The sequence below is a fragment of the Amblyomma maculatum genome, chromosome 3, assembly GCF_055883805.1.
Source record: "Amblyomma maculatum isolate TAMU_Amacu chromosome 3, ASM5588380v1, whole genome shotgun sequence".
In the NCBI taxonomy this organism is placed as follows: Eukaryota; Metazoa; Arthropoda; class Arachnida; order Ixodida; family Ixodidae; genus Amblyomma; species Amblyomma maculatum.
Genome location: NC_139346.1, coordinates 28,518,869 through 28,546,609, shown reverse-complemented (window position 1 = coordinate 28,546,609; position 27,741 = coordinate 28,518,869). Strand labels below are relative to the sequence as shown.

General features: G+C 45.3%; 1 protein-coding gene across 1 annotated transcript in view; it reads left to right on the top strand.

Moving 5' to 3' along the window:
- LOC146194411 (uncharacterized) overlaps nucleotides 1–19,004 on the top strand; it is a 28,095-nt gene extending 9,091 nt beyond the window's left edge. The window contains exons 2-3 of the mRNA XM_084597403.1: nucleotides 17,340–17,818; nucleotides 18,450–19,004. Coding sequence (XP_084453529.1) covers nucleotides 17,340–17,818; nucleotides 18,450–18,920 — 950 coding nt within the window. The 3' untranslated portion in view covers nucleotides 18,921–19,004. The remainder of the gene's footprint in view (nucleotides 1–17,339; nucleotides 17,819–18,449) is intronic.
- Nucleotides 19,005–27,741: the final 8,737 nt, after the last annotated feature.

The following is a 27,741-nucleotide window of genomic DNA, read 5'->3' as shown; positions in this document are numbered from 1 at the left end:
TCTCTTACGTTTGAGGTTTTCACTGCTACTGCTTGTAATACTTGACACGGCTTTTGCTACGATTGACTGACTCTGATATTGCTAAGACTAGTTTTGTTGACGATTTGTAACATTTGTCGTAACTCTTTAGTTATATGCGCTTCGTCGTGTCATTTGCCCCTTTGTTACCGGCAGGGCTGAGAGCGGTTAAGCTCTGCACACATACGTGGTCGACAGATTTAAACATCTGTCCCTTTTCTTCAAATGAACATGTTGGTAGCGTGTGCATGTGGTGTCGTATTTCTTCTTGTTTGTCATGTTTTACGCCGTATTGTTTTCAAGTTTTAGGCCTCCCTTTCTGCTTTTCCTGTTTAGGTCATCAACTATTCTCAGCCGTTTATCCTCTGAGTCACCTAGCAAGACAATGTCGTCATTAAATCCCATATTACTGAGGTATCCTCCATCAACCATTCACCCTAACTGCCCCCACTCCAAATACTTCATCTCAAGAAGCTGTGAATGGTACGGGGGGATTGCGTGGCCATGCCCAACACATTTCCTCATGAGAATTTTCTTTCTTTATGCAGAAGTACTCGTAGAATATGACAACAAGCTTACCGGTATCGCTCAAGAGGAAAGTATACAACAGTTGAATATTACCTGTGCTACGGGGCTGATATTTTGAGGCTAACGAAAAGGGTTCTACATAAGTTGAGGACAACGCAGACGGTTATTGAACGAAAAATGATAGGGTTAACGTTATTATATGGGAAGCGCGCAGAGTGGGTTAGAGTAATAACTCAAGTTCCTGACACTCTAGTGGAAATCAAGAAGAAATGGGCATGGGCAGGACCTGTAGTGCGAAGAGAGGACAACCGATGGTCGATTAGGGTAACAAACTGGATTCTAAGGCGAGGAAAGCGTAGCAAGGGGCGGCATAACATTAGGTGGGCGGATGAGGTTAAGACGTTCGCAGGGGTGAAGTGGATGCAGCTAGCACAGGACGGGGTTAATTGGAGGAATATGGCAGAGGCCTCCGCCCTGCAGTGGGTATAGCCCGGCTGATGATGATTATGATGGTGGTGGTGGTGGTGGCTGTGCAGCCACTATAAACCTCTTCGTGATTTCACCTATACCCTGATTTTGCAATGCCTGCATTACTGCCGATGTTTCGACTGATTCAAGTGCTTTTTCGTAATCAATGAATGCTATGTATAGAAGTTGGTTATATAAGAGCCTCCCTTTGAAACGGGCTGGTAGCAGTTGCTATCACGCTCGTTTTTTCCCCCTACATCTTTATTATTGTTTTAGATCAGTTAACTATACCATTCTTCTTATATTCCAAGCATTTTGCTGCCACCTGGTTGATAGTATGGATATGATCGATAGGAGAATATCCTTTCCGAACACCATGTTGATTTATCTAGCATTTCTTTTCTTCTGCATAGAACAAGTGTCTTGCTATGCTTATCGCTTTGTTTACTTTTTGTGCTGACGGTGCTTGTTTTACCTGGCTCAGGACCTTTTCTTTTATTCCGCATTGACTAAGTGTTGATTTGTTTATCGCGTGTTGATTCTCTGGTGTTGCCTAGACGCTGCCTTATATATGGGGCTGCGGACTCTTCAAGCCGCCAAGTGGCAGCTTTTTTCCCGTAGCCCTCCATCTGTATAGCACCTGATGGAAATAAAGATTTATTATTATTTATTATTATTATTATCTTTTGGTTGGTCGAAGTCTAAGGTTAGCTTGATTTTTATAGCGATTACCTTATTAACCCATTCAGGCCCATGCGAAACCTAGTCATACGATTTCTACTAACTTTTGCATATTTTATTAACTAAAGTAAATAACACCATTTCCAATGTTTTGTAGCTTTGCCTTTATTGGTTCAGAACTTATGACACTGTACTTTAGAAAGTACGCTGGGCGCTTCCCATAGCAACGCGGAAGTTAGCGCGATGCGTGAAATATATTGGGGCAGCCATGCTTTATGCAAAGCGCAACATTGCACTTTTCCCAACACCATTTCGACCTTTTGTGGCAGGCTATGCAGCGCAACTGTTTTTCGAGCTTCTTGTGAAAAAGTTCATGCTGATCGAGAACAACAGCAGGCACAACTGAGGCGGAAGACCTCTTGATGAATCGGTTGGTACACCGATCCGCAGGTAATGTCTCGCTATGATGCGGGTGAATGGTCAAGCTGTGAATCTCCAACAAGTTGATAAATTCTCCATGTGTTGACTACGGCCATGTTTATCATCTAGGTAAATAAGGACCACCACCACGTTTTCCCTCGGAACCTAATTTTCTAGTTGTTCACAGTTTGATCGTGCAAATCCAGACCTCCCATGCCACCGTTGTAGTTGCTGAAGAGGTTCGGTTGCGCCACCTTTACTCTTTTTTTCTCGGACGAGGACCATCGGTTTACATGGCATAGTGGTTCGATGGTGTCGTAGTTTGTCGCCATGGTCACTATACTGTTGTCCTCGTTAATGACTGCGACATTACAACTGTGTTACATGATTATACTTTTGCCTTTCCACTTTACGAAAACAACCTTGTTTTCGGGATGAAAACAAAGGCAGTATTCTCCCTGTTCCTTTCGCTCTTTTTCGACCTCAGAGGGCATCCGTTCAGACGGTTCTGTTGCTCGAAATCCTAGTTTGCATAAAGACACGAGAAGGCTGTGACTTGTAAACAAATTGTCACAAAATACAGCATGGTCGCTGGATGCTGGTACGACTTCGAGAAGAGAAATGATGACACGAGATCCCAGTGGCCTTGTGTCAGGTGTTGCAGACTTGCCACAGTATGTATCGAAAGCATAACAGTACCCATCGGCACTGAACAACATCCAGTTTTTGTAGCCGAAGCGTATCGGCTTCCCTCTTATAAAATGCTTGCAGGAGTGATGTCCAAAATATTTTATGATTGATTCGTCTACCGACAGGATTTCATGCACAATGCCGTGCTGTCTGAACCTGTTGTTCAGGAGCTCGATCAGCGGTCTCACCTTGAACATTGTCATCTGTGCCCTGAATCAAATCATTGTCGGCAAGGTGGAAAAAGCGCTTTATGTCCACCAATCGCTGTCGGCTCATGCAGTTTGCAACACAGGAAACCCCAGCGTCCGAAAAACCAATACATACACTGACTAGGGAGCTTGTGATAGCCACTAAGCAAGTGAATTCCAATGAATTTCTTCACGTCATCTATGTTGATCACAAAACCGTGTTCATTGTTTTGCTTCGCATATCTTCCGGTTTGTATCAGAATGTCAGTGAGAATTTCTTCATCAAGCACTGTGCTTTTCATTTGGAGATTTTTCAGAAAGCAATAATTTTAGCTTCAACTTCCTCTCCTCAGCACCATTAACTGAAGTAGCCCAGTGGTACTCTGGCTGGCTCTTCTGCCAAGATGATAACGATGACCTAAGACAAATGGCACATACCCACGGCGGGTGATTGGCCAGGGTGCATTGTAGATTGTAAATATATATGTTCAAGGACTGAAGTATTCAGATAAATATGGATGTTTAACTAGAATTTGGAAAAAAAAAATAAAATAGGAAAGAAGAGGTAATGAAATCGTACCTAGCATAGGAGGCCACCTGTTGAAATTATGTAATCATGAATAGAATCGCATACTGGTTTTAAGGCATATCCCTTGACGCTTGCCCCGAAGGAGAGGAGAACTGGAATGGTTAGTGGAAGGACTAATCTCGAAAGGGGAGTTTCTAAGTAAATTTTGCGGAGAGATGCGAATCTCCGGCAGAAGGGGAAAAAATGATCTATGGATTCAATTTCTTTGCAAGACTCACTGAGGTTAATAGCGGACAGCCCCGAACGACATAAATAAATATTTACTTTCGGTAATCTGCAGCGCAAGAGAGTCATAGACACTTCACATAGCCTTGAAATACACCTCCGGCCACGCCAAGGTAACGAAGCAGCTCACTCCTTTGCTCGAGGATACGTCAGCCGAGCAAGGACTGCCACTGCCTGGGGAGATGCTCGCGAGCGCATGGTATCCTATCACGAAATCTCTCTCCATTACCGTGATCAACGAACCATTTACCCTACTCCTCATAAATCTATGACTAAGCTACAACAGGTGACGTGGCGCCAGCTTCAGTCCCGTACATTCCCATCCCCTGCTTTCTTAGCTTTGATCCATACAGGACTGTTCTCGCCGCAGTGCACCTTGTGTGGGGCACCTAAAGCTGATTTTGAGCACATTGTGATCAAATGTTCGGCATTCCACCCTCCAGCCACTTGGCAACTCTCTGACCTCGAGCGATGGGAGGCTGCGGTGTCCAGCTCTGACCCGGCCGTTCAAAAGCGGCTGACTGACTGGGCTTTGGGTGTCGCTGGGAAGCACCAGCTTCCGGCCACAACACGGAGCCAATAGCCGACTCGTCATTAGCATGTAATCACTTAAGGCTCCCGAATATAAAGTTTTTCACCACCACCACCACCAAGGCCATCTGTAATGTTGGTAATCTGGTGCAGAAAGCAGAGGCTCGTTACTGAGGTGATGGAGACGTTGAAAATTTTGAAATCGTGCTAAAGTAAAGTAAACGGTATTAGGTAGGAATGGAACAAGAGGTCCACTAAGCGCGAATTTTGCTAAAAAATCTGCCCTTTCATTATATGTAATACCACAGTGGCCAGGGACCCATTGGAAACGAAAATCTGAAATGTGAGGAGGAAGAAAAAAAATAAAGGGAACGGCAAAGCAGAGTGTCCTTCAAATTTTCGAGCGATGACAGCACGGATAGGCTGTCAGAAAGAAAAATAATCTTAGAAATATTACTAGGGATTTTAGTCAAGGCCAACTCAATGGCCAGAAACTCAGCAGCGAAAATTGGCGTATAGTCTGGGACCCGAAATGAGTAATTCCCGTCAAGAGCCTGGGAGTATATGCCAATAGCTGCTTTTTCATCCTGCTGAAACGCATCTGCAAATATGGCAATATGGCTCAAAATTGTCTAGGTAATTTTCTATAAGGGCATTTAATACATTGGCAAACAAAGCTTAGCATTCCCTGGGAGGGTGTCATGAAATGAGATTATAGTATCAAGCCACCGGTGGTTAACTTGTACTAAAGAAGTTATTGATAATGAAAGTTTCGACAGCGAGGAATTAGTAAACACAACCTGAGGGAGCTTAAAGCTAGGCCAAATATTATCAAAGAAGTATGATGGGATCAAAGTAAATATGGGGCTAGCAACTCCAGGGACAGGCACCAAAGACCTTAAATATGTTCGCACAGCTGAAACCGCGAATTTAGATTAGGTATTTGAGCTTCCAAGTATAGCAAAGCATTGGCCACTGATTTCGGCAGACCAAAACAAAGGCGCAGAGCTCGGCGTTCCAAAACAAACAGGGATTCAAGCTTGCACCTAGGGTACCCAGAAAAGAGAATGGACCGAATTCAAGTATTGGTCGTACGTACGTTTTTTAAAGCAAGAGCAGAGTGTCCCGACGCATACCATATTTCTTATTGCTGATTCTTATCAACCGGCCAAAGACACGTTCACCTTTAAGCACAAGGCTTCTAATTTGAGGCCTCCAGTCTAACTGTGGGTCGTATAATATACCCAAATATTTAATAGAATCAACCTGCGGGATTAGGACAGAATGGTAAGACATGGAAATGTTAAGGGGGTTGTCTGTGGGAATACTAGGACGGCACATTTGTTGAAATTTAAAGTTAGCCTTAGGCTGTCCAGCAAGACCTCCAGGGCATTTAGACAATCCTGCAACAAATGATATAGGTTGTGAATATTTGTGACAGTAGCACAAAAAAGCAATAGCGTCTGCATACACTAACTTTGATGGCCGGGTGAATAGTAATGTCACGCATTAGTATACTGAACAATAACGGCGACAGAACTGCTCCCTGAGGTACACCTCTTGACTTGGTGTAAGTGTTAGAATTTAATGCATCCTTTGGGCAGAAGAATAATCTATCCTTTAAAAATACCCTAATCCACTCAAAGGTGTATAACGGAGGATGTAGACCAGCTAGCTTATGAAGCAAAATGCTGTATTCTACGCTGTCGTAGGCCTTGGCAATATCTAAAGTAACTAGAGCTGAAACCTCTTTTTGCCTCACGGCAACCCTAATACGACTCTACAAGTCTACCTGTGCGCTCCAAATCGAGCATCTCTGTCGGACTCCAATCTGACCCTCGCTAAATCCTTGGAACGACAGAACATGATCCGTGAGACTAGAGCAGACTATACGTTCTATAAGCTTAACTAAATTTGAAGTGACAGCAATCGGCCGAATGTTATCGAGATCAAACCCTTTCCCCTGGTCTTTCAGTAGTAAAATTATTTTCGATGTTTTCCAAGCTTGTGGAATCCAAGCTTTTTCTAAAGACCAGTTCAAAACCTGCAATAGGTCCAAGGCAAAGATTTTCAACAGTATTTTCAGCATGGCATTTCAGGTAAAAAACTACAGACATTAATTCAGATATTAATGAAAGTTTCGACAGCGAGGAATTAGTAAACACAACCTGAGGGAGCTTAAAGCTAGGCCAAATATTATCAAAGAAGTATGATGGGATCAAAGTAAATATGGGGCTAGCAACTCCAGGAAGTTTGTACCAAACTGCAATCGGTCTGCATGAAGAAAAGATAGTGCAAGCTTGAAAGCGCGCCGCAAGGCCTCGTGCAATTGATTCCAATTGATCTAAATCATCTTTTTTAGACAAAACAGTGGACTGGGGGTATAAGAGGAGGGAAAATTTTTGTACGTTCCATGCATCTATAGCGAGATTTCCGGTTGACTGGGTTAGACAAATGGGTGTTCAGATTCGCCTTATATTTCTCCTTAGCCTCGGACATTGTTCTTTTAAACGAAGCTGCAAATAATTTGTAATTAATCCAGTTGTTTGGGCACAGATTATGGGCTAAGCGCTTCCATGCGCCTCTCCTGAAACGATAGGCTTTTTCGCATTCTTCATTCCACCAGCTCGATGGCAGACTGAACAGTAAACTCAGATCGTCGAGTTGCGTCTAAAACTAAAGGCAATACTTCAGGACCGCGATTCGATTAATGAGAAGGGGCAGATGACCTGAAGGCCTCTCCTAGACATTTCTTGAACAGTAATGTTGACAAATTTACATGATGCACCAGTTGACTTAATCGGCTTACATGCAATGTTGAAAGGGATAGGGTAGTAGTCACTTGACGTACCGAAGTCTATCGTAGACCTCGATGATACTGCAATACCATTTGTAGCTAATGTTAAATCAATAGCTGAATGAGAATGTGCTCTCATATAAGTATAGGCGCGACTATTATAACATTGAACATCCTTTCTAGACAACCAAGACCAGAGTAACTGCCCACTATAGCCTTTTCTGATACTCCATACGACATGATGGGAATTGAATTCCCCAGCCAAAACTACATTTGAATTAATTGTCAGCAAAGCTTCTAAACAATTTGTCCTACGGACGCCTGCTGGAAAGTAGATATTTACAATTATGACCGGGACACACTGCGGGACAATTAACTCAACGGCAAGTATCTCACAATCAGGGCCAATAAATTCATGAACCACTTTAGCACGATGAACTAGATTTGTTGAAATCAATGTTAACAAGTCTCCGCCCCTGCCGTGTGGGCGATTAGCTCTAAAAACAAGGTAATTTTTATCTGTGAAAGGACGATTAGGAGAGAGCCAAGTTTCTTGCAGTAATGATACTTTTAAGAATAAGGTGCTGCAGGTCGTCGAAAGAAGATAAGATAGAGCGACCATTCCACTGGAATACACAGATTCCCGCCATGATTACTGCTTTAAAAATGATGCAGCAACAGCCTCTTTCAACACACCCGTTTTCTTTGCAATTCCTTGAATACTTTCTTAGATTTTACATGCGGATGGTCCGATTTATTAGGAGAAGAGGAAGCACGACGCTTCTGAGATGGGCCGGCCATCTCAACATCTGACTGGCATGCGGTAGAAATAGGGATTGGGTCAGTATCGTTGGCATCCACAGGCGTGGACGCAGAAGAGGAGGTAGGTTGAATGTTATCTATTGTTTTATAGGAAATAAAGCAGGTAGACGGGGTTACAGTATGTAAGGACGACGATGCAGCCTGCGCGAAAATTGCTTGCTGCAAAGCATCGCTGAATGTATTAATCAAGCGATCAAGTGCCCCAGCAACAGCCTTCTCTACTACAGCAACAACCTACTTTGGTAAGCTTGCTTCAACACCAAGAGTTTAGGTGCGGACAACCTTTGCGTATGCACTCTGTTTTTTTGCTACTAGGGCACAAGCTTCTGCGCGCGAGCACCTCTCGAGTTGAATAATGTCTAGGACACTCTGCTCATCGGCCCTCTTTGGACAAGTGAGATAATCAGCTGTGTGACTGCATTGGTAAAGGCAGCAGTTAATAGACTCAGAAGTGCAGTGATCTGAAGCATGATCACCACTGCAAACGCGGCAGCGCGTTGCCGACTTGCACGCTTTGCACTGTGCCCAAAACGCCAGCAATTTTTGCATTGTAATGGCCGAGGATGCAAAGGGTCAACACGGCATATAATTGGCCAAACTTTAATTTCACTTGGGCAAGAGGACCCTGAAAATGTGGCAGTTACTGACTCCGTTGGTACGCGTGAGCCTCCAGCCTGTCTGCTACAGCGGTACACTGACATGATACCAACACCGGCCTCATGAAGGTTCTCAAGAATTTCTGCTGGCGTAGCGGAGGAATCAACCCCGCGGATTATTCTCTTCACGCATGCAAGCTGTTCTGGAATAAATGCCTTCACAAGTAATGAGGCAAATGAAGTGTAATGCAGTAAGTCAGCAACGCAGTCCAAGTCATCATATTTGCATAATAAACCTCTTCTACCAAATTCTCGCACCTCCGAAATCTGCAGGTATCGGCTGGTTGCAGCTTCCAGTTGATCTTGGATTAGGGGAGGATTTTTTATTTTAATTAATTTATTTAATTATTCCGGCAAACTGGCGAACCAGTTTGCCGGACCTGAGCCCGGGGAAGGCAATGTCATGGTCGTAGCCCTAGCTAGGTATGAAACCTAAACCATAAAGGGGAAACCTGGAAAAATCCTTCACTCATGGAACGGCCTCACCAGTTCACAATCAGAAGAGTCCAAGACAGGCAGAGGACCAAGCCGCAGTGGGTCAGGCAACAGGAAACAGTCGCAGAATCGCAGAGCAGGTGACGTTGACTACCAAGGTGGGCGCTGGACTTTTGCTTTTTTGGTGCAAGGCCTTGCATTGTCAGGAGATTCACCACATCCGTTCCAATGTAACTCCAATGTGCCTACAAAACATTATAAAGACTTATGTTCATCTAAAATTTAAATCAAGATAGGTACAATGTCAGTACGTATCTCTGTACTCACCCGAGAGGTTGTTTACGACCGTATCTGTCGTACCGTCGTCGTTTCCATTCTCCTTATCAGTGTCCACGCTAGGGTCAGGGGGGACAATATGGACATCCAAAGCGACATGGGCAGCCGCCTCTAGAGCCTCAGACAACCGACAAAACGGTCTTCGTCCAAAGAAAATACGTGGTTCCATCCCGAGGCAACCTACAACCAGAAACGCATGTAAGCTCTCGCGAAGGCCCATTGTACTCTGCAAAGTACACAACTGTTTATCTACTCCTCAAAGCAAAACAAATCATTATAGCTGTTTCCTGCGCTTGGCAGCGACGCTTTTGTTTCTTATAAAGCTGAATCAGCATTATTTTTTAATATACAGTGCAAAACGGCACATAAAAAGAAAGAAGGCAGTACTCACCGCGATCATTCCTCGAGCGCACGTTTTCATTTCATTTCATTACCTTAATTACACCTCGCGGGGTATTACATAAGGGGTGGGATAAGCAGAAAAGGTACAAGACAATACAATATGTGATCATGTACAAAAATGTTTAGGTCGCTAGCAAACGATAAAGGGCAGGTGATGTCGACGATGGGCTGGGGAAGGCCGTTCCTATCTTTAGCTGCATGTGGGAAGATGGAGGCTGAAAAAGTAACAGTTCGGGCACGTGGGCGAAAAACGAAGCGTGTGGCTAGTGCGGTGGGAAATGTAAGATGCTGGCGTTATGTAGGGGGCACGGTTAAGTGATGAGTGAAAGAACTTGTGGTACAGTGATAGCGTGGCTATGCGAAGACGAACGGAAAGAGGCGACAGTGCTGATTTAGCTTTTAGGGCTGCAGCACTGACGTCGTACGAGTAAGAAGAATGAATGAACCTTGTAGCGCGGTTATGAACGGCTTCTAGATCGTTTATGAAGTTAATATGATGCGGGTCCCATATGGCGGATGCATATTCAAGTTTAGGTCTAATGAGTGATTTGTAGGCGAGCAATTTCACGTGATGCGAGTTGAGACGAAGGTGACGTTTAAAAAATCCCAGAGTTTGGTTAGCAGATGGTATCACGTTAGCAACATGTGCATTACATGTTAGGTCATTAGATAATGTGACGAAGTACTTGAAAGATGATACAGATTCTATGGACTAGTTAGCGATTTTTGTAATGGAAGGCATGACTCTTTTTGAGACGGGTAATGGAAAGAGGCTTGCATTTGCTTGGGTTCAGGGTCATAAGCCAATTTTCGCACCACTGTTCAATTTGATTAAGGTCCTGCTGGAGGGCTTCTTGATTAGTTATGTTTGTTACTTGGCGGTAAATTACGCAGTCGTCAGCGAACATTCGAATTTGGCAGGATACATACTGTGGGAGATCGTTAATATATATTAAAAACAGTAGAGGCGCAAGAACGGAGCCTTGTGGGACGCCGGATGTTACAGGGAGAGGATTGGAAGAGTGGTTGTTTACAATGACTGACTGAAAACGATTTGTTAAGAAGGCCTTGATCCAGTTCAGCACGTAAGGATTTAAGTTTAGAATAGAAAGTTTTTGTATTAATCGCTGATGTGGAACTTTATCAAATGCTTTAGCGTAATCCATAAAGATGGCGTCAACTTGAAGATTAGCGTCCTGGTCAGCATGTGTGTTGTTGAGGAACATGGCTAGTTGTGTTTCGCATGAATACCCCTTGCGGAAACCGTGTTGGGATGGATGGAAGAAATTGTTAGAGTCTAAGAAGTCCACTACATGAGAGTATATGACATGCTCTATGATCTTTCAGGGGACGCTAGTTAGAGAAATAGCACGGTAATTTAGGGAGAAATTTTCGTCACCTGATTTGCAGAGTGGAACGACCTTTCCAAGTTTGCAGTTTTCCGGAATGAGACCTGTAGAGACTGATTGCGAGAACATTAATTCTAGATACACTGCACTAATGCACTTCGTGCTTTTTATTATATTAGTGTTTATCTCTTCGAGGCCGGCTGACGAGGAAAGTTTCATTTTCTCAATTAAAGACGAGATGCCAGTTGAAGAAAAAGTTATTGCGTCCATCGACGAGGTGGCATTAGTAGGAGGTATCTTGGAGGCGGGTGGCGCTCCTGGGTGAAAACTGACGAGAACGCCGTATTGAAGATGTCAGCGCAGTCTGTGTCGGAGGCTTGAATAACGGATTCATGAGTGAGGGTTATTGAGTGTGATGGTGCGGGATTGGTAACGCGCCAAAATTTTTGGGGGTTATCGCATAGCCTGCGCGTTAGGTCGCTGTTAAAAAATGCGTGCTTAGCATTGGTGACAGAATTCAAGTCTTCTTTTTCGGCTGAAAAGTATTTATCCCACGCTTCAGAACTGCTTTTCAATTTGGCAGCGCGAAAAAGCCGCTTGTTTTTATTCTCGAGTCTTTTTAGTGTCTTAGAAAACCAGTGTTCAGAGCGATTTTCGCAAAAAGTTATTCTAGGGATAATTTTTTGTGTTAGTTCGTGGAGTTTATCTTTAAATATTAGCCAATTCTCGTTAACAGATCTCTGGTTATAACCGATGGAAAAATACAGCGAAGAGAAGGACGAGGACAAAATGAAGACACATAGGACACACGAGCTCTGACTTGCAACAGTTTATTTCGAGCCTCAGAGCCTTATTATACAGATGAAAACATCATACATGCGCAGTAGGCGATACATTCATATCTCGTCTTAAGTATATCAACTCCTTACGAGTAAGAGCGATAGAAGGCTTGGCTACGCAAGACCCACCCAACCGATCTATCATTTCGGCTTCTATAATCTCACGAGTCAGTTGACATCGGTTTTTCGCGATTACATGGCATTGTTAATAGTCAGGATGGCACACGGACATTTCATCTGGATCGTGTTGGTTTACATTTTCGTCATTACAGTTTAGTTTGCATTTCCTGCAGTGTACATCCAAAACCCCTCCTCGCTTTTCGGACACATTGTTACAATGTTCCCGGAGGCAGTCGTTCAAGCACCTACCGCTTTGCCCTACATAGCTTTTCCCACATTTCAAAGGGATGCTGTACACCACTGAAGGCGAACATTCTACAAACTTTGTACAGTGGTTCTTCTTGCCATTAGGGTTTCTTGAACCACCGGGCCTTGTCAATCTGCACAACTTCTGCAGCTTATCGGGGGCAGAAAAGATAACTTTCACATTCCCCCTTCACCGATCTTTTTCAGGCGATGAGACAGGCCATGAATGTTCTTTTGAGCAGAAGCGCTTAAGTAGGGTTTCGGCGACACTGATAATGACAGGGGTAGAATACCCCGCAGCTAGGAGACGAAGGATCTATGCACTGAAGCTGGCAGCCATAAGTTCAGGACAAGATATACACAGGGAATTTCTTAAGCACAGTCCCGCAATGTCCCTCTTTACAAGTTTGGAATGTGCAGACCTAAATGGGAGCAGTGGCTTATTGGAGCGTGGTTCATACTTCCAGTGCGTTACGGAATAAAAGCCTGATATCCAAAAATCAAATGCTGTCGTCGGAAGGCATCTCATGCGTTAATTCTAGAGGTGAAAAACCTGCACGTAAAAAAGTTAATGTGTTAGCAGCTAGTTCTTCAAATGAGTCCGAACTGCAGTCAAGGAAAATTAGGAAATCGTCAACATACCTAAGGAACTTGGTTATGTTAAAATTTGGTAGACGGCTACAAAGGGCTCTGTCAAGATCAGCTAAAAATAAATCACTAAGATTTGGGGCTATACGGAAACCAATGCAAATTCCTTCCTTCTGCAGATAAGGTTGCCCCTCCCACTGGATAAAGGTTGACCGGAGATAAAAACTAAGGAGTTCTAAGAAGCCACTGCTGGACATCCCGGTCTCATTCATAAAAGCTACATTTTCAAATGTATGGATGCAGTCCTGGACACAAGAGAGCAAACTTGACTGAGGCAACGAGTAGAACAGATCCTTAATGTCTACTGCGAACGCTCTGAGATTTTTATGCGGAAAACACTCTAGATAATTCAAAACGGCGTCAGAATGCTTAACTAGGAAAGGGTCGTCAATGCGCTAAAGGTTGAGCTTTTTCTGAAGAAAAAGGACAATGGATTTTTGCCAAGTGCCGTCTTCTGAGACAATTGTCCTGAAGGGGGTGTCAGCCTTGTGCGTTTGGACGCTAAAAAAGACCTCTAGATAATCTCTGTGACAAGCTTCTATGCTCTTAACAACATTTTCTAGCTTCAGCCTGATACAGAGCTTTTTTGCTTGAGTTTTTACCCTCGATACGCTTATGTTCTTGCGAGGAGTAAAAGAACTCGAAACAGCCTCTAAGGCTTTGACATTAAAAAACCCGTGAGTCAGCACAGCGAAGCCCCCTCCTTGTCGGCAGGTAGAACGCAAAGAGCGCGATCTTTCAAAAAGGACAAAACGCGCTTAACTGGTACCTTCGATACAGGCTGTTTGCAGGGATGCAACGCATCCATGCCGTCCGACACACAGCGCAGGGAATCCTCAGCGGAGGCCCGCCGAGACACTTGTCGAACGAGGGTGACGAGCTCCGGGGCTGTCCTTCTCTCTTCGACTGCGAACATCGGTCCTAGTGCGAGCACCTTCTGTACATCTTGAGGCAAGCTGAGTTGTTCAGGGACATGGACAGAAATGGCTGTATTTTTCCATCATGAATACCCAACACACCCAGACTGCTACGGTATTGGTTATAACCGGCTTCGAAGAGTGGGAAAAAATGCTCAGTTCATGATTAATGGCATTGTAGTTACCCTTGTCATAGAGGGTGATTGTTCTCTTTTGTATTTCATGGCGCTCGGTGCGGAAGGAATCTGCTTGAATGTCTTTATGGTCGCTAATGGGCTCTAAGTATGTAATGGATGACAAACTGTCAGGATGACAGCTTAGTATCAATCTAAAATGTTGCTCGAATCACCTGCGATACGTGTTGGGCTGGTTACTAGTTGGTAAAGATTAAAGTTCAAGCAAACATTTAGAAAATCTCTTGATACTGCACTCATTGGCTCCGAATGACAGCGGTTGAGCCAGTTTATTCCTGGATAATTAAAATCACCAAATAGAAGAATATGCGCGTTCGGATAAGCGGTCATGAGCTGGTTGAGCATATTGTTGAGTTCGCGGGAAAAGTTTGGGCTTGCATGCGGAGGCCTATAACACACGCCGATTATGACTGAGTGCGGTGAAGTATGGCACAAAAGCCATAGTATCTCTAAGTTAGGTGGTAGGCGGATGGCTGAACAAGATAATTCCGGCACAGCAGCGATCAGTACACCACCTCCTCGAGAATCTCTGCGGTACTTTCGATAAAGAGAACATTTTGGCAAATCGGCAATAACTTCAGCCTCAGTGATATCATTAGTAAGCCAGGTTTCAGTTAACAAGAGCATACTGCTGTTAGATGCTCTTGTTAACTGAAACCTGGCTTACTAAGAGCATACTGCTGTTAGAAAGGCTGACCGCCGAAGAATTGACGCGTTTGAATTGTGGTGCTGGCGAAGACTCTTAAGAGTTCCTTGGACTGCCAGAAGATCAAATCAGTCGATATTGTCGACCATAAACCCTGACTGCTCATTGGAGGGTCAAATTCTAAAGTTAAAGCTCAGCTACTTTGGTCATCTGATGAGAAGAGAGGAGTCGCTGGAGAAAGATTTGATGTTGGGAAAGGTTGAGGGTCGCCGGAGAAGGGGTAGGCAGCGAACGCGATGGTTAGACGGCATTCTCGAGGCATTGCAGATGAAGCTATGTGATGTTAAGAAGATAGTGAGAGACCGGAAAGCGTGGCGTGGCATGGTCCATAGGGTCACGAAGAGTCGGACACGACTGAACGCCTGAACTGAACTGAACTGAACTGCTGTTAGATGATGTGACTAAGCTAGACACGCGTTCTTGTTTCGGCATAAAACTGCGAATATTAGTGAAGGTTACAGAGAACGCAAGATGATTATTTGGTAAAGTACGGGGACGGGTATTGCTTACTTTTGGGGGAGGTGACCGCTATGGTTTCTCTTGAACGGTCTGCGATGGGATCTCGTACATACAACGCTTAGCACCAATGTGGAATGCCTTGTAGCGAAGTGAAAATTTAACTTTTTTTTATTTGGCGAAAGCTACAAGGTGGCTACGCGCGGTTTGGACAGAACACAGAGCACATTTCAAAGTTACATTTCGTCACCAGGGCTGAGTCCTTGAGGACGAAATGCTTTTGGCAAATCATTCCCACCACGAGCGACATTTTCATCTACGACATAGAAGACCGAAAAGATGAAACAGCGATATATAGGATATATAGTGCAAGGTATATATAGTCCCGCTCTCTCTGTATGAGGTCTCCACCTGTGCGCTGGGATTTACAGCCAACGCAGCCCCAACATTCGCTCTCGTGTGGCAAGATTAAGGCGATTACAAGTTTGGCGGAGAAGGGCAACAGAACGGTTTATAATGGAGAACAAAAAAATGGCCTTTGTTATAAATTTTGTGCGCTGAGCAGAAAACAATTATCGTCCGGCGAAAATGGCGACCCATAGAGCAATGGCAACGCTCTCGTGTGGCAACTACGGTATAGCACCCTCTGGCGAAGCCTTCCTAAATGCAGCTGCATGTTCAGTGCAGTGCCTTCGCCGACACTAAATGTCTAGTACTTCATCTGGACTGAAGTTGCAGCGCCAAACAGGTGTAGCATCATTACCAGGCGTCGCCAGTACTGCGCGAGTCTATTCCACGGCCATCTATCTGCGCTGTTTGACGGATACTGTATCTCAAGGCAACTGTCCTGTCTGAACAGCATTCGCTGCGATGTAAGCAGTAAATATTCTGTCTCCTCTTTGCGTTTTGTTCACGTTCAAACCTTCACTTTGAGAGCATGCATGGTTTGTTTTTCGGCCTCGTTCCATTTCAGAGTGTAATATACACCGGAGAACTGGGTCTGGTCTGGTCACACACACACAAAATAAAAATGCGTGAATAGTTTTTTGATGGAAAAGATGTTTGGTTTGGGCTAGTTGATAGCACTTGCTTGAACACATAGCGCAAATAAAGACAAGGACGACACAGAAGTAGACAGGACGGACACTAACTTATATTCTGGAGTGATAATATTCGATGTGATATTTATTTTTCAGGATATAGTTGCAAGTTAGCGGCCGTCCTGTCTACTTCTGTGTCGTCCTTGTCTTTATTTGCGGAAGGTTTTCATAAAATAGTTCTTCACTGCTCCGAAAAGGCGCGAAAGTGCAAGAATTGTATAATCGGCCCTTTGCTTGAATTGTAACGAAGTTTAATGCTCTCCTATCACATGAGTGCTCGCAGGTAACGGGAAAACTTAGTTGTGATCGCGAAGAAACGACAAACAGCGAAAAAAAAAGACAGCAGCTATTTGCAGAAGTGCGCAAGAAAGGAGAAGGGACGGAAGTACAAAGTAAAGCGATATTTAAAGCTACCCCGTGACGTCCCAGCGGCTGCCGGTGTATGCTGACGGTGAATGTTGAAAGGCAGCAGATCTATAGGACAAACGACCTCTCGAAAGTGACATCATAAAGATTTACGTATGGGCAAAAATAAAAGCCAGTGACTCTTAATTCCGGTATTCTAAAGTGATAAATGGGTCTCTCCTGATACCGAATAAGTGCTGACAAAGACACAGGGCACCAACCACCAATTTTTGTTCAACTCAAAGCTTATACGGAGTTGCCGTCAAGAATGTTTATATCGAAGCAGGAGCGACTGTTACGCTCAAGGAGCTGGCGTCTTTTGGATGATTAAGAAGCAGTGGGGGTCATTTGTGGTGTCATACAGCTAAGGGCAGGAGCGGCAGGGCAAAGAAATGCGTCACAAGCGCTCTGGAGTGCTCCCTTCCTCCTTTTGGCATGTGTCTCTCCTCCTCGCCATGTTTGAGTGCTATTTTCAGCAAAACACAACCCTTCCTGTGCTTTATTAACAGCTGGTCATGCCGTAGGAGAGCTATAGCCCACTAATGTACCAATGCTTTTTTTTTTTTTTTGCAGAACTATACAGGGACGTCTGGCTGACGCCACAGCCAGTCGAGCAAGAAAAACCTTGTCTGGAAGCAATCGCTTCGGGGAATAACAGCAACAAAGCAGTGAGCCACGATGTGTCTCCCAGCAGCACTGCCTTCCAAGCCGCTGCCAGCGCAACTCCGCGTTCATGCGCACAGCCTTCAGCGGGTCCCTGTGGGTCTGCGGGTCTCGAAAAGGCAGCCATGATGGCTATTGTGGAGTCTTCAGCGTCACCGCAAGGAAAGTGCACGTTGTGGCCAGGACGTGACAGCGGCGAGCCGACTAAACCGCCCTACTCGTACGTGGCGCTCATTGACATGGTGCTCAAGGATGCTCCCGGAGGCAAGCTGACGCTCAGCGACATCTACAAGGCCATCATGGCGCGCTTTCCCTACTACAAGAAAGAGCAGCGCGGCTGGCAGAACTCCATCCGACACAACCTCAGCCTCAACGAGTGTTTCGTCAAGGTACACACACGCTCCAGACCTTTGCTTGGGTGAATGATATGATTGTGAGACCTTCTTTTGCGCTGTTTCATCTTATACTATTTTAGCGTATCTAGCAAACGACAACTCCAACTTAACAAATGTAATAATTTCCAATTGCGCAGAATACCTGAAAGAAAACGGGGCACGAAATAACACCATTATATTTGGTAGGCTTATTCAGGTTTAATCTGTGCCTCATTTAAAAATAAAGTTCATATCATCATTCATTTCCTATCAAAAAGGCAATTGCCGGTTAAATATACTTATCAGGGTGCCCAAAAAAAGACGCACAAAATGCAGCGACGATGAAAAGCCCCTTGCACAGAAGTGGAGGCAAGCGTAATAATAGTCTGATGTGCGCGGTTCTACATTAATTAGGACTCGACGGCTATTTTGCGTTATGTTCTAGATACTCCCATTCCTTTCCTGCTTTCTAATGTCCAATGATAGCCATCCGAAAAACAAACTGCCTCGTCATAAGTGCATGCTTCACGCGGGTCGTTGGTTACTGATCGAGAGCTCTGCAAGACGAAAAAGAAACGTGGTGGAATGGGTGTTAGTTGAGCACCAAAGAATGGGCAAATGCGAAGTAGTTTCTTTCCCACCGTAGGTTGCACGTCAGGACTCGTCCGATGGCAAGGGCAACTACTGGTGTCTGCACCCGGCCTACAAGGACATGTTCAAGGACGGCAACTACCATCGTCGCCGGCGCATGAACCGCTGCCCGAGACCGGCCGCGGCATTCACCGGTGCTTCCAGTGTTCTGGGCGCCTCTACTGCGTACACCGCGGTATCACCCAGGCTGCCCTACACTCCTGTACACCAAGCTGGCCCCTTTTCACCCGTGCGCCAGTCTCAGCCGGATGCGTTCCTGGGCTACCACCAGCAGTTCCTGCAACAGCCGCCGCACAGCGCTATACAGCACCAGCACGACGGTTACTTAGGGCACGTAACTGCGCCGCAGCTGCCACAGCACAGCGACTTCTTCGAGGCGCCCTACAGGGCTCCTGTGGTCTGTGGGGCCGGAACGCCGCAAACAAGTTCTGGACCAGCCGTCGATGGGCGACACTTCTCAACGTAACCGAGACCGGCGCCAGGGAGCAGTGTCGGCTACGGGTAATAAAGCCATTTGGCAGAGCAATGCCTTTTGTTAGCTTTTGTCTCTTTAGCATGATGGACACGGTTAAGGCTCAGTTGTTTACCTGGGTAGCCTTCCCGCCCAGCGAACATTTTAATGCCGTCCTCCAGCGATCGACTCTTACCAACATATTCTGCACGTGGTGTCCCACACCAAAACACGAGCAGTTGATTCGGACAGCACCCTGCGTTGCCTGAAAGTAAACGCGGGGAATCTAATAACGAGATACCACGACCTCTATAACAACGTGGTTTCTGCCAATAAAATTGTAAAGTGACAAGAGATGCTCCCGATATCATGTAGGGTGGAAGGAAAAGGGAAGTGGATCCTGGAGCAGTCTAACTTCAACATTGGAAACGCAGCGTGTTCGGCTCATCGACAACTGATTACCAACTAAAAAGCAGTGCTGAACTTAGGAAAGATAAAAAACGGAATCCGAAGCATTTGGGCCAACCTACGAAAGAGCCTTTTAAAACCGCAAAATCATATCTATGTATGAAAATATTAAGCAGTATACAACGCCAGCAGAATGAAATTTAAGGTTAGCTTAGCCTCAGTCGCTTTGGGACGTCAAACCCCACAAGCCATTTAAGGTTAGTTTAAAATTATCAAATTTAATTGTAACGAATAAAGATGTTCTGAATTATTTAGTTTGATAGTTTATTTTGTTTCTTTCCTATACAGGAAAAAGTGAAGGGAAGCCTAAAGGTTGCTAGCCTGACGAGGCCTTCCCTCCGCATACAGTTTTGGCAGCATTACAGTGAGACACATTTAAAATACAATCAAAAACACTTCTCTGTCATGCATACTTTTGTCATGGGTATAATACAAATACATACAAGACTTATTGCCGTACAGGTGTCAAAAAGAAAAAACAACAAAAGTATGAACACAGACGCAAAGCTCAGACATTTGGACAGATATGTGGTCAGATAAAAAAAAAGTAAAAAAAGGTAACATCGAAACTCAGGAGCAAAAATCACGGTTTTACAAAGGCGATGCAAGAATTGCAAGTAAAAGTCACCCGTGTCGTATTTTTTCTCTATAACCAGTGTTTTTAGAGTTTTGTTTCTACATTCGTTTGCTCAAAACGACATCATGTGGCTGTTAATTCAAAAGGAGTGGAATTTGGTAATGTAAATGTTGTTTAGCGTAATTTGTGCGCGTTCGAGGCTTTCTATGCACTTTACTGCGAAGGGTGAGCGTGTATGTATCGGCAGGATTACCAGTTACGGGGAGTTTATGTTTTTACACATACTGAAGTAACCTGAAATAATAAATTTCATCAGCTCTCAGCAAAAAGTACTTCGCAAACAGGGGACCAGTTGACAAGTCTTGTGGGTGTCCAAGATACCTTTCAGGTAACCGAAGTACGCACTTCTGTAATTTTAGTAGCAGGAGGTAATTTGTACTAGTTGTACCCGAAACCAAAATACAGTGCGAAAGTCTGGAATAAAAGAGAGTATAATAGAGGCAGATTTTCAGCCACAAAGGTATAAGTGAACCTATTCTATATAGGCACCCGAGAGTTCTACTTAGTTCTAGAGCGAGACTGTCAATGTTGGTCTTCCAAGACAAGTTTTCCTGGAACCATACTCCCAAAACTTTTTGCTTCTCTTGTTTAAGCATAGTTCCACGGAAGGGGATATGAATATTGTGAAAGAAGGCCACGTCCAAAAGGCAAGGTCGTGAAGGCAAGGCAAGGTATGCCATGTCAGCGTTTAATCTGATGGAGAAATCCCAAGCGCCTGCCGGAGCCGGCGCCGCGGGACGATGATGATGGAATGTACAAGAGGAAGAAAAAGATCATGGTATGTACAAATGAAAGAAGATCCGTGGAGGGCTCACACAATCTGCCAGGGGGGTCGGAAGCGGCCAGCCTGGCCGCTCCTAACCAACCGATGTACCGCGGCGCACAAACGGCTTCAAGCGAGATACATGAACAATTTCAGTTCCACGGTGGCGTCGGTCAGCTGGGGGATTAACAGGTGTGACTTGATAGTTTACTGGGGAAGTTTGGTTGATTACCTTGTAGGGACCAAGATAGCGGCGCTGAAATTGATCACTAAGTCCAGGGGTGCGCAGTGGTGTATAGAGCACTAGTTCGTCACCAGGACGAAAAGAGACCACGCGATGCTTTGAATCGTAGCGACTCTTGCGGTCTTGCTGGCACGCTTCTGTGTTGAGGCGGGCAAGATGACGCCATCTGGCCACACGGGATAAGAACTGGGCTGGTAAAGATGAGCAGTAGTCGGGCGTCGAGAAGAAGGAAGTGTCGAGGATTGTAGTGGGAGGACGGCCGAAAACGAGGAAAGATGGTTAGTAACCGGTAGTTCGCTGTACTGCAGTATTATAGGCGAATGTGACGAATGGTAGAACAGTATCCCAATTTAGATGATCCGGTGTGATGTACATGGATATCATGTCCGATAGGGTGCGGTGAAATCGCTCAGTCAGACCGTTAGTCTGGGGATGGTAGCTTGAGGTTGTCTTATGGAGGGTGAATGACGCACGAAGATACGACTGTCGATAAGAAGGCCGTCCCGAGGTCACTTAGACGCACCCGAGGAGCGCCATGACGCAATACAATTGACCGCAAAAAGAAATTAGCTACCTCTTCAGTGGAACCAGTCGGTACAGGGGCCGTCTCAGCATAGCGTGTAAGGTGGTCGACAGCTGTTATAATCCAATGGTTACCCCCATTGGAGAGAGGTAGGGGACCATATACGTCGATGCCGGCTACGTCGAATGGTGTGGCGGGACAGGGAAGGGGCTGCAGGAGACCAGCGGGGGAAGAAGTCGGCCGCTTGCGACGTTGGCACAGGTGGCAGGAAGCAACGTATTTAGCTACGGTGGTAGACAGGCCAGGCCAAAAGAATCGTCTTTTCACGCGGTCGTATGTTTTGTTAAAACCAAGGTGACCTGCAGTAGCGTCATCGTGGAAAGCCGCTAGTATACGTGGGCGAAGCACACGCGGTACGACTGGGAGCCAGCGAGTTCCATCAGAATAATACACGTAGCGGCGTAGTATGCCATCTTCAAGCTTGAAATTTCGAAGCTGTCGGCGAAGCCTAGCGTTGGGCTGGATCGAAGCGCCGATAAGGCGGTCGATGATGGGCCGACAGTAGGCATCAGCTAATTGCTGTGAGCGGAGAGCGTGCTTGTTCTCAGAGCCGTCAAAAGAAACTGCAGTGATATGCGACGGTGGAAGCGATGATCGGCTGTGGTCAGAGGTGGAAATGCACTGTGAAGAATAACAGCAGGCTGATTCCGAAACCGGGCAGCGAGAAAGAGCGTCGGCGTCTTGGAGTTGGCGACCCGATTTATAAACGACGTCGAAATGGTATTCTTGCAGGCGTAGAATCCAACAGCCAAGTCCGCCTGCCAAATTTTTCAGGGAAGATAACCAGCAAAGAGCATGGTGATCGATCATAACTGTGAAATGCCGACGATATAGGTAAGGGCGAAACTTTTGAACAGCCCAGACGACGGCAAGACATTCCTATTCGGTAATGGTGTAGTTTTTCTCAGCTGGAGTCATGGTCCGACTGGCGAAGGCAATCACTTTCTCACGTGAAGTTGCATAGCGCTGCAGAAGTACAGCGCCAAGAGCGTGACCACTGGCATCAGTGTGCAGGATGATAAGAGCGCTGTCGCTGAAGTAGCCAAGAACTGGATCTGATGTGAGGGAGTGCTTTAGGTCGTTAAAAGCAGTGTTGCACTGTTCAGTCCACACGAAAGGGCTGCGCGCTTTAAGCAGTTCATGAAGTGGCGCAGCAATAGTTGCAAAATGTCTTATAAATCGCCGGAAATAGGACGCCAGGCCGAGGAAACTGCGAAAATCTGTAGTCCGTTGCGGACGAGGAAAGTTCAAGACCGCGATTATTTTTTCAGGGCCTGGGCGAATGCCGTCATGGCTAACCAGATGTCCCAATATTTTAATTTCCTTCTCTGCAAAGTGGCACTTCTTGGTATTGAGCTGAAGGCCTGCTGAAGCAAGACACGCGAGGACTTCATTCAGGCGCGTGAGATGGTCGGTAAAAGTTGACGAAAAGATAACAATGTCATCCAAGTAACATAAACAAGTTCTCCCTTTCAGGCCACGAAGTACAGTATCGATCATTCTTTCAAATGTTGCGGGTGCGTCACAAAGGCCGAAGGGCATAACATTAAACTCGTAAAGTCCGTCGGGAGTTGCGAAAGCGGTTTTTTCTTTGTCGTCCTCGTGCATAGGTATTTACCAATAACCTGAGCGGAAGTCCAAGGTCGAGAAATATTCGGCACCTTGGAGAGAGTCAAGGGCGTCATCAAAACGCAGCATTGGGTAGACGTCTTTGCCGGTAATTTTGATGAGTGCGCGATAATCAACACAAAATCGTACCGATCCGTCCTTTTTTTTAACTAATACTATTGGGGAGGACCATGGGCTTGTTGGTGCAATCCTCAGTGATTGCAACAATCACTGAGGATTGTTGCAATACAAGAACCTATGCTCATGCCGCTTTTTTGGAGATACATGTTACCCTCCCAGAGGAAATGAGTAGACTTCAAATAGACAGCCAGCAGCTCCAAGAACCCACCTGTCGACACACCGCAGGCATTTTGGAAAGTGATTGCACCGTACGTATCTATGCAAGTTTCCACACAATCTAGGAGATCATCTTGGGGAATCGAATAGTACAGATCTTTTACATCTACCGAGCATGCGGCAAAGTCAGTGCTAGAATTGTCATTTAAAAACATTATTAAATCGTCTGATGATTTCACCTGGAAAGGGTCGTCACAGTCTAGTAATTTTAGTTTTTCCTGTAAGAACTTGGCGATCATTTTTTGCCAGGTCCAATTCTCAGAAACTATAACCCTTAGGGGCCAGTCAGGTTTGCGCATTTTCACAGTGAAAAACATGTCAAGAGACGATTTTTTACTGGTTACAATGCTGCGCACTAGGTGGTCAAGTTTAAGGTTTTTGCATAGCTTCTTAGCATTTGACTTCGCTTTTTTTAGCACCGACATTGCGTGTCTATTAAAAACAGAACTTAAATGGTGCTAAGAAAAGCGAAGTCAAATGCTAAGAAGCTATGCAAAAACATTAAACTTGACCACCCAGGTGACCCTTTCCAGGTGAAATCATCAGACGATGTAATAATGTTTTTAAATGACAATTCTAGCACTGACTTTGCAGCATGCTCGGTAGATGTAAAAGATCTGTACTATTCGATTCCCCAAGATGATCTCCTAGATTGTGTGGAAACTTGCATAGATACGTACGGTGCAATCACTTTCCAAAATGCCTGCGGTGTGTCGACAGGTGGGTTCTTGGAGCTGCTGGCTGTCTATTTGAAGTCTACCCATTTCCTCTGGGAGGGTAACATGTATCTCCAAAAAAGCGGCATGAGCATAGGTTCTTGTATTGCAACAATCCTCAGTGACTTGCACCTCGCCCAGAAAGACAGAATCCTTCTGAACGCCCTCACCGGCACAAACGTCCGCAAAGTGTTTAGGTACGTCGATGAATACCTTCCGCTCTGTGATGGCCGCGGCACAACACCCAAGACGCAGCTCAGGAAGTAGTGGCGTGCTTTAACCACGTTCTTCAGCCGCTCACGATTACCCACGAAGTCCCGGTACAGGGGTCTATGAGATTTCTAGATCTCAAACTTGATTTCGGGCAGGGGAAGGTCTGCTGGGCTTATGAACCCAGAGGTGACAAGGCGCCACTCCCTTTCTACTCGGCTCATTCCAAACTTGTGAAAAGAGCAGTTGCAAACCTTTGTTTGTCAAATGCTCTCAAGAAGTCATGCACTCACACTATGGAGGCCAGTTTTCATCGCCAGGTTGACCGCCTTACAGGAGCTGGGTACCCATCACATTTGCTTGTTTCTGTTGCGGAACATTTGAACAAGAAGTTAAGACTCGAGCGTGTCGGTGCCCAACTAGGTGACGAGAACAGGGAGACAACAAACAAGCGCAGGATTGTGGCCATACCATATGTGCACAACATTTTCCATCGCTTAAAAAAGATCGGTCGTAGAGCAGGCGTTAATGTTGTGCTTACTGCTCCTGATAAATTGAAAAGCATCTGCCGACGTGTAAACGCTGATGGATCGCAAAGGCAGACGGGGTGCGTAACAAACCACAAGAGTCGATTTGTGGAGTGCGCGGAAGGCGTTGTTTATTCCATATTCTTGAAGTGTGGGAAGGAATACGTAGGACAGACTGGAAGGTGCACAAATGACAGGCTGAAAGAACACAAAAACAACGTCGAACAAAAAAGCAGGCATTTGGGGATCCATGTAAGAGACTGCGCGTCAAAACCTTGCTCTGTGCAATTCACACAATGTAAAGTGCTAGCAAAACATAATGAGCCGCCGGTTCGTGAGATAATTGAAGCCGCTGAGATAGCTAGACTGCAGGAACGATGTTTAAGCAAACCTTCCCTGCTGCTAACACAAAAATAAATCGAACTGCTGAATGTGCAATCTTCTCCATGAGCGTTCAAAGAGTGCACCACGCTGTGTGCAAGAGAAGGTTATGCGGCACGTGTATTTATTTATCTATTATTATGTTTTGTTTTGTTTTTGTTTTTTTTATTATAACTATGCTGAAATGTGCAAGTCATTTGTACGCGATCTGTGGCGTTAGGGTATAAGAAGTTAAGGGTTTTCCAAAATAAACGTTGTTGAAAGTCAGCGCTCGTTGTGTCGTCCTCTAATCTTGTGCTCCCGTCCTGTGTTCCGCGCTTTTACCTCAAGATGCATAACCAACATGCCCAAGCTGCTATTCTAGCTAACGGTAATAAGTGTTTCGCACTGTGGAGGCAATACAGTATCAGCTGCGGCAATGAGAGAATGATGCCTTGCAGAAATGTCAGATGAAAAATCACTGTCTGTCATATGGATGACACGGTCGCCACAAGAAATTAACGCTGAAGTGGTTGACAAAAAATCCCATTCAAAAATCATCAAATGCGCACACGGTGAAAGCACAGCAAACTGCACATGGTGGCGGACGCCGTCTATAACAACTCGAACTGTACACTTTGCTGAAGGGTGCAGAGGGATGCCATTTGCTCCACGAAGTTCAGGTCCATCATATGGTGTCGTTACTTTCCGCAAACGGTGGCACAAATCAGCATGAATAACAGAAAGTGCAGCTCCTGTGTCAATGAAAGCTTCGACCGGTAATCCTTCAGCTAAAACGGAAATCATATTATACGGGCGATGAGGAGGACTTTTTGTAAGTTCTCGAAGTGCAGTTTCACCTCCGTAAACTGCATCGCTTAGTTTTCCGAATTACGGACAGGAACAGTTGTTGCTGGTCGAAGTGGCGAAGATGTTGCACGCGACGAAAACCCAAGCGCGCGCCGGAGCCGGCACCGCGGGACGATGATGATGGTATGTACAAGAGGAAGAAGATCATGGTATGCAAAAATGAAACAAGATCCGTGGAGAGCTCACAATATCTTTGTTCATTGGCTTATTGGCAAGTGCCTTTTGAATGATCAGTACGCAACGCAATACGGCTAGCTGTATTTTCTTCCAGAGCGCGGACAGTACACGCCGTTAACCGTACTGTTGGAAAAATCTTTTTAAAAAATGGAACCCTCTGAACGTGACTCGCAGCAGCGCGTCAGTCCAAATGAAAGAAGCAAAAATACACCTGTGATGCCATATGTTCATTCTTTTTCATAGAGATTTAAGAAATCGGGGGCCAAATATGGTGTCAACGTTGTGTTCTCGGCTCCGAATAAGGTCGGCAAGATTGGAGCAGCGGTAAAAATGAAGGAAGATGGAATAGGCAAGAAACCATGTTGTAAAATTACTTTTGAAAACACGTTCTTCCCGTGTAAGGTTGTTGGGGTCTGTGGTTTACCAAATTCCTCTAGACTGTGGGCTTACGTAGATCGGCCAGACAGGCCGATACCTCAACTTACGGCTTTTGGAGCCCCAAAAAGATTTAGCGAAGCGTTCAACAAACTTGTCTAAGCATTGTGTCGAGCGTCAGTGTAAGTTTTGACCACTCATAAGGATCGTGGTATATGAGATGTACTTCATAAGCGAATAAGACTGGGCGTGTTCGTTAGACATTGTAAATCAAAGAGCATAGCGCGGGAACAAAAACGAGGACGATTACAAGACAGGACAAGCGCTAACTATCAGACAGCCAAGTGCTACGCCAAGAATTCAAGCTCTTTGCTTGATAGTGCAACAGACGCCTTGCTAACACATTTGACGAGCGAATAACAGCGAGCGGAAGAGATGAAAAGGGAGGAGGAAAGAAGGAAGAAAGAAAAGGTAGTCATTTCCTACCTGCATAAGGTTTCTCATAACCTAAGGAAGGTGGGGCAACGTTCTGATGTGAAGGTCCTGTTTACTGCACCAAAAAAGCTTTTGAATGTGTGCAGAAAAACATGTCCTATGCGAACGCGGAAGCCTGAGTGTCCAATTAAACACAGACATCCTTGCGTGCCCTGCAGGAAGGGGGTTGTTTATAAAATTCCACTTTCATGTGGAAAATACTACGTCGGCCAGACTGGCAGATGTTTAAACGTGCGTCTTCTGGAGCACAATAAAAAAGTTGGCAGCATTGCTACAGACGGCCGTCTGGCTGCGCACTGCAGAAGGTGTGATGTGAAACCACCTTGTCATCCCTTGTTTGAAACGACAATCATCGTGTATCGACATCGTAACGAGCTGACAAGGGAGATAATGGAAGCACTGGAGATAGCTTGAGCAGAAGATAAATGTTTCAGCAAGGCGTCTGT